The sequence below is a fragment of the Elephantulus edwardii genome, unplaced genomic scaffold (genome assembly GCF_000299155.1).
Source record: "Elephantulus edwardii isolate Elephantulus edwardi_28Jun2011 unplaced genomic scaffold, EleEdw1.0 scaffold00109, whole genome shotgun sequence".
Taxonomy (NCBI): domain Eukaryota; kingdom Metazoa; phylum Chordata; class Mammalia; order Macroscelidea; family Macroscelididae; genus Elephantulus; species Elephantulus edwardii.
This window is the reverse complement of record NW_006399859.1, coordinates 5742625-5755396: the sequence shown is the minus strand read 5'-3', so window position 1 is coordinate 5755396 and position 12772 is coordinate 5742625. Positions and strand designations below refer to the sequence as shown.

Genomic DNA, 12772 nt, shown 5'->3' with positions numbered 1-12772 from the left:
CATTATGATGCTACCAATCTGCCCAGTGGTGAGAATTTCTGTTTTCTTGATGTTGAGCTTCAATCCATATTAAAGGCTGCAGTCCTTGGCCATCTGCAGCAAAAGCTACAGTTCCTCCTCAGTTTCAGCAAGCAGGGTTGTGTCATCTACATAACACATATTGCTGATGCATCTTCCTCCAATTCTGACGCCACATTTCTCCTCATAAGAGCTCAGCCTCCCAGATAGTCTCTTTTGCATATGTTGCTATGCATCAGAGAGCTTGACAATGAAGAGGGGTGACAGAAGGAAAATTGATGCCTTTGAGCTGGAGTGCTGGAGAAGAGTATTGAATACACCATGGACTGCTAAGAGAATAAACAGGTTCATCCTAGAGAGGGTGAAACCAAACTGCACCTTGGAGGCAAGGATTCTGAAGCTTCGTCTGACACACTTTAGACATGTTGCAAGGTGGGACCACTCTTTGGAGAGGGACGTCATGCTTGGAAGGGTAGAGGGACAGTGCAAGAGAGGAGGCTTCTGGATGAGATGGATTGATTCAGTCACTGGGGTGATGGGGATAGGCGTGCTGGAGGCAATAAGATTGGCACAGGATAGAGCAGAGTTTACGGCTGTTGTCCATAGGGGTTACTATGAGTCACAGGTGACTCGAAAGCACATAACAACAATATATAAATTAAGACCACACCTACTGAGACCAAGCTGGTGCCAACTCAGAGCAGTCCTCCACTGGGTTTCTGAGGCTGTGAGTCTTTACAGGAAGGATTGCCTATCCGTCCTTCTCCCATGGAGCCGCTGGAAGGTTCAAACCACTGGTCTCTCAGCAGCCCAATGCGTAGCACTACATCGCAAAGGCTCCTAATGGCATATAATTAAACTAAGTCACTGCCATTGAGTTGACACTGATTCATAGTTGCCTCTCCAGTTGGTTTGTAGAGGTTGTAAATCACCTGTGAGGAGATTGTTCATCTTTCTTTCTTGGAGCTAGTAGTGCATTTGAACCAGGAAAGGGCTACTGTCTTTGGATTAGCAGCGCAACTCTCAATAGACTAAACTTCCAGTGCTCCCTTCTAACATAAGAAGCTGTGCTTAATAATTTGTGCTCTGATAATGTGTTAATTTTACAATTGTAATTTATTTTTTAAAGGCCAGGCAACACTCCGAGGCAGATGATGAAATAGACATGTAATTAGTCTTACAACAATCTTAGATGATGACTCCAGATGCCCACATGCTGTCCACATGCTCCTCACTCTTGAGGTTGAAAACCTCCTCCTGAATGACTGCCAGAGAGGTGGGGCATTTTAGATCAGCTCTTCAGAAGACACGCTGAGATCTGGTATTTCTGTCGTTCTTCAGTCATCTCACCAGGAAAATGAAGCGCCCTTTATGGTCGTTTATTTGACCAGTTCAGCACCAGATTTGACTGTGCACAGATTAGCCCTTACATTAGCCTGAAGTCAGGAATCCTCACTGAGATGCTGGCTCCGCTACAAATCTGCAAACTGTGGGTCTTGTACAACTAGTTGGAGGGGGTCCTCTTCCAGTGCACCTGCCACATTCTGTACTCACAAAATGCAGCAAACTTGACTGGAGATTGCTTCACAGACACAGGGAAACACATGCTTATTGAGTCTAAAGCCCTGAGAATTGCTGAGCTTTGTCAGACATGGTGGTCCAGGTGTTACTTCCATAACTTACCAAATGAGAAAAGATGGAGACAACGTTGAAGAAAGAAGTACCATTGATTTGCTATAAGACTGTAGTTTAAGACATGGAGTAGCTGCTATTTGATGATCACATTGTTTAAAGACTATTTTTAGTTTCTGTCTTGGGATGATTCAGGATTTTTCCTTTCTAGGGATGACAGACCTGCAGGATGAGATGGGGTACGCACTTGGTGACCTCTAAGAATCTAAGAGTCTATGATGACCAAAATCACACATCAACTTGTACCCTCACAAAGTCCAGCTCATTGTCTACCTGTTTATATTGAGTTATCAGCTCTTTAGAGTCTAAGGTGCGCCTGATGCAAGCCATTGTTTTTCAATCACCTGCTATGCATCTGAGAGCTGGACAGTGAATAAATAGTACAGAAGGAGGATCAAAGCCTTTGAGTTGTGGCACTGGAGAAGAGTGTTGCCAAAAGGACAAACAGGTGGATCTTAAAGAAAGTGGAGCTAGAGGGCTCCTTAGAGGCAAGGATGGTGAAGCTTTATCTCATATACTTTGGGCATGTTCTTAGGAGAGGCTATTCCTTGGAAAAGGATGTCATGCTTGGAAAGGTGGAGGACTGGTGAAGGAGAGAAAGACTCTCAAAGATATGGACTGACACAGTGGTTGCTGCAGTGCAGAATGGGACACAGTTGTTCCTAGGGTTGCTACAAGTCATACTCTACTTGATGGCACTTAACAACAACATGTAGTAGGACCTGTCCTGTGTGTCTACAGGTAGGTCAAGATCAGACATGTACAGCAGTTCCTTATGTATCTGATTCCATAGCATCATGTCCATATGGAGCTGCACCTTATGTGATCTCTGCCTTCCAGAAAGACAGTAACATAGACCTGCAAATATCAAACCCACAAGAGTTTAGGCTTTAGAGCTTCTAGAAACTCAAGTCTCATCTCCCAGAGATCAAGAAAGTGAGTTCAGGAGACAGGAAGAGCCACACCCCTGGTCACTTACTTACACGAGTAAGTTCAGAGCTAGGGTCAGGTACAATACATAGCCAGCTGTGCTGACTCGCACCGAAGAGAGTATGGCTTCAGAAATGCTCCCTGCAAGACAGTGTCACATATTTTGAAATGTTCATTGTTCACAATAGCAAGGAGTTGGAAACAACTTAAGTGCCCATCAACAAACGAATGGCTAGAGAAGCTGTGGTATATTCGCACAATGGAATACTATGCTGCATTAAAAAACAAGGAACTCATGCAATATTATTCAAAATGGTTGACTCTGGAGAACATTATGCTGAGTGAAATATCCCAGTCACAAAAGGACAAATATTACATGATGCCACTGTTGTAGAATGGGACTGTCCTTGGGGTTAGGGAGACACTGAGTATGATGAGTTCAATAATGTATACTGCACTGAAGCAGAGGAGGGAGAGAACCATCCAAAAGAGAGATGTAACTGGGTATTTCTGTCATCACAGGAGACTAGAGCGAGGGCTGCATGGTGGAGGGGACCTGGGGGAGGGTTTGTAAAACAATGAAAGAATCTTTTCTTTTACTTTTCCATAATTTTTGGACTCATGTACTTATAACTTGTTAGTCAAATTTGTGTCTTCTAGGTTGCAACACCCCCATGATACATCTTGAAGGATATGTACATGTACAGCCAAGCACAATCAGTAAGAGTGCATCTGAATTCCAAAATCAATCTCCATAATAGTCTATGTGTTTCCTACTGCCAAAGGGGCCCTTTAGAGTAGTGAGAGAAGATCTTCACCCTGAAACCCACAGCGTCCCTTTTCAGCAGGAAGTAGCTAAGAGAATACGCCGTCCCCTTTTCCTTATGACTCAGGGTGAAGTCTCTCTCAGGGAGGAGTGATAGGGAATGGCAAAGAACACACTGACAAAGAAGATTAATCAGAACTGGCTTTGACAAGCACTGTGGCATTTGGACAAGAACAAACTGGGAGGAGGGTAGAGAGAATAGTGCAACAATGAATGAGTGGAAGCCCAAAATCTCTGTAAATGTTTATGAAAATTAATAAAATATAATTATAGAAAAAAAAAAAGAAATGTTCACAGTGCACTACGGCCCACTTAATGTTGCCAAAAGTTTGAAATGATTAGTGACTTTCTCCTTGTAGATCTGTTTAAACAGGTTCCTGAAGAATATAAACTTCTGTAAATTATCTTCCCTCTCTGCTTTTTTTTTCTTCAAGGAGGAATTTGTCCTTTACTGGAAAAGATAATGCCTCATCCTAAAAATAGGTGTCTCTGTGCTGAAAACAAGTTTTTTAAAAAGTCTCAAAAAATTTCTTTAAGGAAAAATGACTGGCCACAGGAGTTACACAAGAGAAAATCCGAAGTGAAGCCAGAAGAATATACATTTGCACTAGCAGGCAGATGAGGGAAGAACAAATATATTACCATTTTAATTGTTTTCAAGCCATTTCAGTTATGTATTCCTATTTAGCCTTTGCAGAGTTATAGTGAATATCAAATCAAACTGAATAAAACATGCTTATTTGACTAAAATTTTCATATCTGAATAGCAACAAAGGCATTCAAGTCATCTGAGCTTTATCTGTGTGATCATAATGCAGTTTACTATGCCCTTGTATGCCATATTATCTGTCACAGATTGAATTACATCTACCCAAAATATGTGCCAACTTGGCTAGACCAGGATTCTCAGAAGTTTGGCAATTACATAATAGTGTAATCTGGCAGTGAGGTAATGATATAGTCATCCTCCATGATGTGAATAGCCAATCAGCTGTTAAAGGGATTGGGTGTGACACCATTACTCAGTTTACAGCTCTGGTAGGATGCAAGGGAGATTTCACGGGGGTGGTATTGATTACCTTTTACCTTGCAAAAGGCAAAAGGAGAGAGAATAGATTAGAGAAGGAGTCTAACCAACCGAGGAAGAAGAGCTGGGAGTGGAGTGCATCCTTTGGACCCAAGATCCCTGAGCTGAAAACCTAGACCCAGAGGAAGCTGAGCCCACAAGACAAGGTGATGTACAAGGAATGCTGAGCCCATAGGTGCTGAAAGGAAATAAGGACCTTCCTCCTAAACTGTGCACCAGCAGAGAGAGAAAGCCTTCTCCCAGAGCTGGCTCCCTGAGTTTGGACCTCTAACTTCCTAATTGTGGTAGAGCAAATTTCTGTTAGTCATCTGTCTGTGGTATTTCTGTTTTACTAAACCCCTATGTTTAGATAACTAAATCCCTATTTTTTTCTCTATTGGTTCATTTTCATCCAATATATGAGGATGTAGATGGAGGCAGAACATTTCCAATATTCACTGATTCCACAATCACTTATTTACTGAGACCCTGATATCAAGGTTGTTAGGCACTTAGAAATACAAAGAAAGAGCTAATCAACACTGCTCATTTGTTATTCCTTCGGCCTATAAATGGAGCCCCAGAGGTGCAGGAAAGTGCTCTACTTGTAGATGAAGACAGGGACTTGAACCCACCATATACTCTGTGGAAAAAGACATTGCATATTTTTCTCCCAAATGTTTTAAAGCTCTACTGTCCTATAGGGTTGGTGAGTCAGAACTGACTCGATGGCACCCACATGTTCTGGCTCAGCTCTTCTCTCCTCTCTTATCATGCTTCCCCTCTGCCTATCTCTTGCAGCCACACTTGCTGTTCCCTGAAACTATCATGACATTCTTATCCCAGGGTCTTTGCACGTGTGGTCTCCTCCTCTTAGACAGAAGCCTCTTCATTAAGGTCTTTGTTCAATGATCACCTCATCAGAGACAACTCTATTAAAAAGAAAATCTCCCTCTGTCACACCACTCACACTTATCCTACCTTATTTCTCTCTAAAACTTTGTGTACCCTGTGAAATATTATCATTGCTTCTATTTTATTTTCTGTGTCCTGTGGTAGAGCTCAGGGGGCTCTGGCGGTGTCATCTGTAGGGAGCTGTGCTACCAACCCAAAGGGGACGATGCCTCTCTGGTGGTTTGAATCCACTGGTGGCTCCTCAGGAGAAAGACAATGTCCTCCCATGTGATTTAGTCTCAGAAGACTCACCGGAGGCTCAGCTGTGAGTTGGTTCTGATGGCAAAGAGAGAGGGAATGGTGGCGCTTAGGTAAAAGGTCTTCTGTTCCAACAATGCATTCCCAGAGTCTGGAAAAATCTGACACATAGCAGATATTGACCATATATATGGATCCCCTTGGTGGTATAGATGATTAAAGGCTGGGCTACTAACCAGAACATTGGTGGTTTGAACCCAGCCAGAAGAGTCTTAGAAGAAAGACCAGCAATGTGCACCTGAAAGGCTAAGCCATGAAAACTCCATGGGAAGCAGTTCGACTGCAAAGCATACGGTTTGCCATGGTCAAAACAGTCTTGGCAATAACTGGTTCTATTGATACATATTTGGGGAATGAAGGAATGGATGAACAAATGAGTAAACTGGCCCCTGACCATTTACAGTGCTCAGTAAATCAGTCTTGCAAGAGGCATCGTGATTTCTCCTCAGGTCCTAAACTTCTTCCCCTGTTCTCCTACTGGTGGGCTCATTTGTGAACATCATCCTCATGCTCAAAACTCTGCTATCACATCTCATATCACATCTCAGCCCTCCCTCATCAAAGCAGTTACCAACCTTGCCAACGGTGATGGCCTCTTGCACCTTTCCCCCTTCCATTCTTATAACCACCCCCAGTCCACACCCTCCTTATCTCTTACCTAGACCATTGTCATTTCCTATCTGGGCTCCATGCCAGCAAGCTCTCCCCCTCCAATCTGCTCTCCCTGGGGTAGCCACAATGAGCTTAATAATTGCCAGCTTTGCCCATATCTTTCTTCCACTCAGAGCTAAAGGCCAATTCTTCAGCTTACCACTCATTGCCCCAGCAACTGCGTCTACCTTCCTATCCAGCTTCCCTTCTCCTAGCTCCTTTTATCCTTTCTATACCAGCAGAATAAGCCACCTGCCAGCTTCTATGTATGCCCTATCCTGCCTGTCCTCTGCTCATGCGGCTTCTACCACCTAAATATCTTGTTACCTTTATTCTCTAATGTATAAATCACACAGGCCCACCTAGTGTGCTACCTCGCATTTCCAACACCATTCTCAGCTTCCAGAAGGATAAAATCCCTCCTTAACTCTTTGCAAGGGTTATCTGTCTATACTTTAGGGTTCATCTCTAGAAAAACAGGCATTATGTTGCAGAAAAAGAGTCTGGAATCTGAAGTCAGATGATCTGAGTTGGTAGTCCAGCTTTTTGCTCTGATATTTGCAAGGTGTGTCTCAACTCAAAACCCCCTCACTGCTGTTGAGTTGGACCCAATTCACAGGTGACCCTCTATTGTGTTTTCAAGGCTGCATCATTTAAGAGAAGACTGTCCATCTTTCCCCTTGAGGAGCTGCTGGTAGATTTGAACTGTCAAAGGGGCATAGCCTTTGGGTTAGTGGTGTAATTCCCTTCAGACTCACTACACTGAGTCTTAACATCTGTAAAATGGGTATGACAATGTAGTAAAGTGTTATGAGAATAGTATAATAGGCTATAACAAAAGCTTTGACAATATACAAAGATTGACTTTAAAATTAGACCACACTAAGGTATAAACTAGGGGAGTGCTGGTGGTTAAGAAGCTAAGCTGCAATCCCAAGGCACACAGTTCAAATTTACCGCTGAGAGAGAAGGATGGACATTCTCCTCTCATGTGATTTACTGTCTCTGAAAATTAGCTGGAGGGTCAGGTGCTCTGTAAGAGAAGGATGGAAAAATCTTTCTCCTGGGTGATTCACTGTCTCTGAATACCTGTTGAAGGATCAGCTATGGGTCGGTTCCAATTTGACAGCATATCAACAGTTGATATGACAAAGTGCTACTCTTCTAAGGAAACGTCATGTGTGTCTTTTACTGGCTGGGCCCTAAATTCAGGCATGCCATTGTGGAGAGGGATTTCTTGAGGGAGGGAGACTTGGTGATCCAAAAATACCATGCCCTTGAATAAGCCAAAAAAAGAAAGGAAAAAATGGAAGGTGGGTCCATAAAGCTTGGGCCCTAATGATATTAATAGCTACACATTTCTGAGCTTTTTTTGTGCCCCAGGCACTGTGCAAAGTAATCTGACATACATTATCTCATCTCATCTTCCCAATTCTTTGAGTCAGTCATTATTTCCTTCCAGAGTAACAGAAGAGGGAAGTCAGACCCGCAGAAGTTACAGAAATAAGTACACTCTTCTCTCCCTACAAGAGTTCAGAGTTGAAAGGGATTATGAAAATCTCTGAATCCACTGCTCTTATTATTTTTTTACTTTATGTCATTATTTTAGAAAGTTTTGTTGTAAAATAGGCATAATTCCTCCATGTACAGTGACACTGATTATATTCCAGTTCTACGCCTGCTTTTGTCCTTCTCTTCTGAGCTGTTCTTCTCTCATTAACATAAACCTAACTGCCCTCTAAGGTTCCTATCTGATCTCTCCAGTTATTGCTGTCAGTTTGATCCCTATTGATAGACCTTTAGAAAGTACAATGCTCAAAGTAGACATGCTTCATCAGGTAGGCTAAATCATTGTTTGGTTTTAAGAAGACTTAGGGAATGTTTCTGGTTTAAAGTTTAAGATTTAAAAATTCTCTCAGGGCAATAGTTTCAGGGACTTACCCAGCCTCCACGGGTCCTGAAAAATCTAGATTGCACGAGAACATGAAATTCTGTTCTGCATGTCCCCTCTCCTAATGCTCTTATTTTTCAAATGGAGAAACTGTGCCTCGGAAAAGTTATATTCACTGAGATTATTCATTTGAGACTGCACCAGTGAGGAGGAAATGAAGCCTGGAACCCACATCTCCTCACTCTTCGGGTGGAAACTTGCATACTGCAAAAACCTAGACTCTTAAGAAACTACACTGCAATCCTAGGTATGCAGTTCAAATCCACCAGATGTTCTGCTGGAGAAGGAGGGGCAATATCCTCCTGTACCAATCAGATCTGATTTGATGGTACACACGCACAAAATAATAATAAAATAAAAAAAATTTAAAAAACCCAAACAAAACCCCTAGACTCATTATGGCCTGTGTAAGTGGCATCTCGTGAAGCCCAATGTCATTGCCATGGACTACAGATAGAAGTCGTGGTTTCTGGATTATGCTATTTGCAACCCCCTCCCCCCCCCCAGGTAGGCTGCTCACCTCACTCCAGCAAACTCTTGAGGCAAGAACCTCAGGCCAACTATACTAAGCAAAAGAGTCTTCTCAAAGGTGACGTTCATCTGCTATCTAGATACAAATGCACTCCTTCAACAGACCTCTGGGGCATCCTCTTCTTGTCAGACACTGGGCTCAGCTCTGGGGACACCCAGTTGCCCTTGAGGGACCTTGTCCTGAGGCACTATCAGGCTGTAACCTGTGTGGCTGTAATTCAAGCTTCATGAAGTTTTGTCAGCAATACCAGATGGAAGAAATGGCTTGGCGGTCTCCATAAAGGAATAATGCAAGAGGCCTGAGGGGTAAAAGAGGGCTGATTGGATCAGAAGGCCCTTGAGGAGGAAGAGTGTGGCTGGGAAGGGATAAAGTTAGGTCAAAGGAGGGGACAGAGATGATTCATCTGAAATCACTGAGGGAAAACCAGGAACAAAACTCTGGAATATGATTTCTGTCCAAGACTGTTTCAGTCCCCTAAACCTAAAGTGCTTGCATAAGAGAGCTCTCCTTTGAAGCTGAATAAGGCAAATTAAAAGCAGATTTAATTTTTTTTTTAAATCCTAAGGATGGTAACACATGAATGGCATCTGCAGCTCCAATTTGGGGGTAGGATTGGAATTACAAAGCTTATCTGTCATACTAAAGTGATTTTTGGGTTCTAGGGTTTCAGTAGGGGTTGGCTCAAACTGTGTGTTACACTGGGGGAAAGGCTTGAAAACCAGAGGGACTCTCGGTTGTAATGCAAGCTCTGCCACCAACTCTCTGGTGGTCTTGGTGAAGGAAGCCATGTTCCTGAGACTCAGTTTCCCCATTTGTAAAACGAGGTTGGTAAATGAGTTCCCACGGTTCTTCTGGCTCTGACCCTCGGGCCACCATACTCTTTGGTAAGGTAAATCTCACCGTGACTCTAGGACTATGACCCCTGCAACCTATGAGCTTTTGCAGAAGCTTGGCCTTGAATTTGAAAACGCGGCTTACTGGGGGAGGGGAACGCGCAGGGGTTTTATTTTAGGGATGGGTGGGAAGTCATTGGCTAAAACTACAGGGTCCAGAGTAGCCAGCAAGGCGGGGGATTACGGTTTACAGAACAGCAGCCTAGCGGTGGATCTCCAATATCCCTCCCAGGAGGTCCAGACCTTGAAAAAGCGATGCAGCTAAAGCTTTGCACCAGTCCCGGCCGCTCGGACCCCTGACCACCACCTCAATCTCTCTCCAGAACCGTGTACCGGCGTGGTAAACAGTGACAGCCGCTCTCTCCCAGTCCCCCAGCCCCCGGCTCCCTCCCCTATAGGGAACCCCCTTCCCCCAGCCCGGGGGCGCCGGGAGCCCCGTGGGGGCGTGGCGGGGGCGGGCGCGAGCGCCTCCGCTCTGGGGCTAGAGGAACCCTCAGTTGCGAAGCAGCCTCGTTGGGGACCCTACGCCCTCGGCTGCCTGGGTCCCCACACAAAGGCACCGACAGAGGCGCCGCACTTACCGGCCAGAGCGGGCTCCGGGCGCCGTTGAGCTGGGGACAGGCAGGAGGGAGGCTGTGCGCGCCCGCGTGTGCGTGTGTCTGCGTGTGTCCCTGTGTGTGTCTGCGCGAGTGTCTGTGTGTGTGACGGGGGCTGCGCGAAGCTCGTGCGTCTGCGTGTGCGGGGGCGACTGTCGGTGGGTCTGTCCGCCAGGCTCACTGTCCCACACTCTGTGAGCGCTCCCTCGCCGACCCACCGCTCCACCAAATGCGCTTCTGCGGCCAGTTGCTGGCGCAGCCGCCTGCCGACCCCCGCCCCCGCCCCCGGCTCCGCCCCGCCTTCGGGCGCTCCGCTCCAGGGAATGGCGCAGGACCAGCAGGCTGGCCGGCTGGGGAGCCTCGGCCGCAGCACGGGTCCGAGTGGGTCCCAATCGCAGACTCTGGACCCCTACACCCAATTTCAATACCCCACCAACTCCGAGCGCGGAGCCTCTCGCAGGCGCCGCCCCCGCACTCAGCCTGCCTGGACAGGGAGGGTGGGGGAACTGGAGCACCGCATCCATTTCATTCATGATTTTCTCTTCCTTGGAGCCGGGGCGGGGGCTGCGCCTCCACGGCGACCGCCAGAGGGACCCCGGCTGGGCCTTGCGGACTGAACTCGGGAAAGACGGACAGACAGATGGGAATGGGGCAAGCTAGACAAAGGGGATAGAGCAGCAGAGTGGCGCGTGAAAGGGGTAGAATGCCCACACCTGCACACAAGGAGTTGTCGCATACTGGACACACACAGTGCCCGATGCCCAGGGCAACCAGTGTGAGAGGAACTGCCGGTCTTTCCACTCCTCTGCTCTTCATCTCTGAGGAGCCCTTCCTCTTCAGGATTTAGACCTCCTGACGTGGGTCGTGGAGCGCACACCTATCTCGGTTTCCTCTTGGGACACCAGGGTTCTGAATGAGCAAGAAGCTCCTCACACATCCCACGATCCCACATACCCTGGGCTGGAATCCACTGACCCGAAATCCCTGATATTCTATTCCGAAGGGGAAAAGGGGCTCTTAGAGGAGGTGGGCTGCACCCAAGCGGAAATCCTAAATTCCATTCTCAAGCACTAGAGACAAGGACACCACCACGCTACTTCCATCATTCACTCGCCTGGATTTCTGCCATAGTCTCTTCACTGGTCTTCCTGGTTCCAGCCTTGGCCCCCTGCAGTTGATTTTCTACACAGCAGCTACAGCAATCCTTTTAAAACTAGTCAGATCACGTTGCTCCATTGCTGAAGTCCTACAATGGCTCTCCATTTTCATCCATGTGAAAACCAAAGCCCCGAAGATTTCCAGCAAGGTCCTTCATGGGCTAGGTCCCCTTTACAGTTCTGACCTCATCTCCAAACACTCACGCCAGCCTCCCACAGCATCACCCCACCATGGCCCTGGGTCCTTTGCACTGCTATCCGGAAACTCCTCCATCCAAACAGTCATATGGCTTACTTGCTTACTGCTTCAGTATGTCACCTCCCAGAGGCCTTCTGTTTAAAATTCCAGACCTGCTCTTCTCATTTCCCTTATGGTACTAATGACCTTTATTTTGTTTCCCCCTGCACCATAAGATCATTGGTCTTTCACTGCCAGCTTCCCCCTCAGTCCTCTTGCATCCATCCTAGTCTTTAGGCCTCATTAGACTTATTTGCTCCCTAAATAAACTCTGCGTTTTTTTCTCCTCTAGGTCATGGTTCATTTTATACCTTTAATCTGGATTTCCATCCCCATATTTTAGTTATTTTTAAAAGTCCAGTTCAAATACTATCTCCTTCTCCACAGAACCTTCCTTAATATTCCCAGGGATGGTCCATCCTTGGATTCTGCAAGCAGCTACCTCTGTTTAGTTCTTATTTCTCTTTGCTGAGTTTATCTCAGCATACAGATGAGTAGCATGGTAGCAGCCAAAGACATGTTGCATTAGGATAATCTGCTGTGAAGGACCTCTCCAAAGTGCTGAAAAGCAAAGATGTTTAAAGACTAAGGGGGTCCTGATCCAAGCTGTGGATTTTCACTTGTTCCCTATGCATCTGAAAGTTGGACAGTGAATAAGGATGACAGAGGAAGAATCAATGCTTTTGAATTGTGGTGTTGGAGAAGAGTACTGAGTATCCTATGGACTACCAATAGAACGAGTCTGTCTTGGAGGAAGTGCAACCAGAGTGCCTCTTAGAGGTAAGGATGGTAAAGCTTTATCTCACATACTTTAGGCATGTTATTGGGAGGGCTTCATGTTATTAGGAGGGCTCAGCCATTGAGGGGTTGGGAGGAAGACATCGTGCTGGGAAAGGTGGGTAGTCAGGGAAAGGAAGGGAGGCCCTCAATAGGATGGATTGACATGGTTGCTGTAGCAATGGGCTTGAGCATATTGGAGATTGTGAGAAGGGAGCAGTATAGGGGAAGGT

The 12772-nt window shown here is 45.9% G+C and overlaps 1 protein-coding gene across 1 annotated transcript in view; it reads right to left on the bottom strand.

Annotated features, from left to right (window-relative positions):
* The window catches only part of PTPN5 (protein tyrosine phosphatase, non-receptor type 5 (striatum-enriched)), an 84837-nt gene extending 73734 nt beyond the window's left edge, over window positions 1–11103 (bottom strand). The window contains exons 1-3 of the mRNA XM_006892069.1: window positions 11081–11103; window positions 10353–10985; window positions 10105–10252 (exon numbers count right to left, since the gene is read on the bottom strand). Coding sequence (XP_006892131.1) covers window positions 10105–10252; window positions 10353–10985; window positions 11081–11103 — 804 coding nt within the window. The remainder of the gene's footprint in view (window positions 1–10104; window positions 10253–10352; window positions 10986–11080) is intronic.
* Between the last annotated feature and the right edge of the window lie 1669 nt (window positions 11104–12772).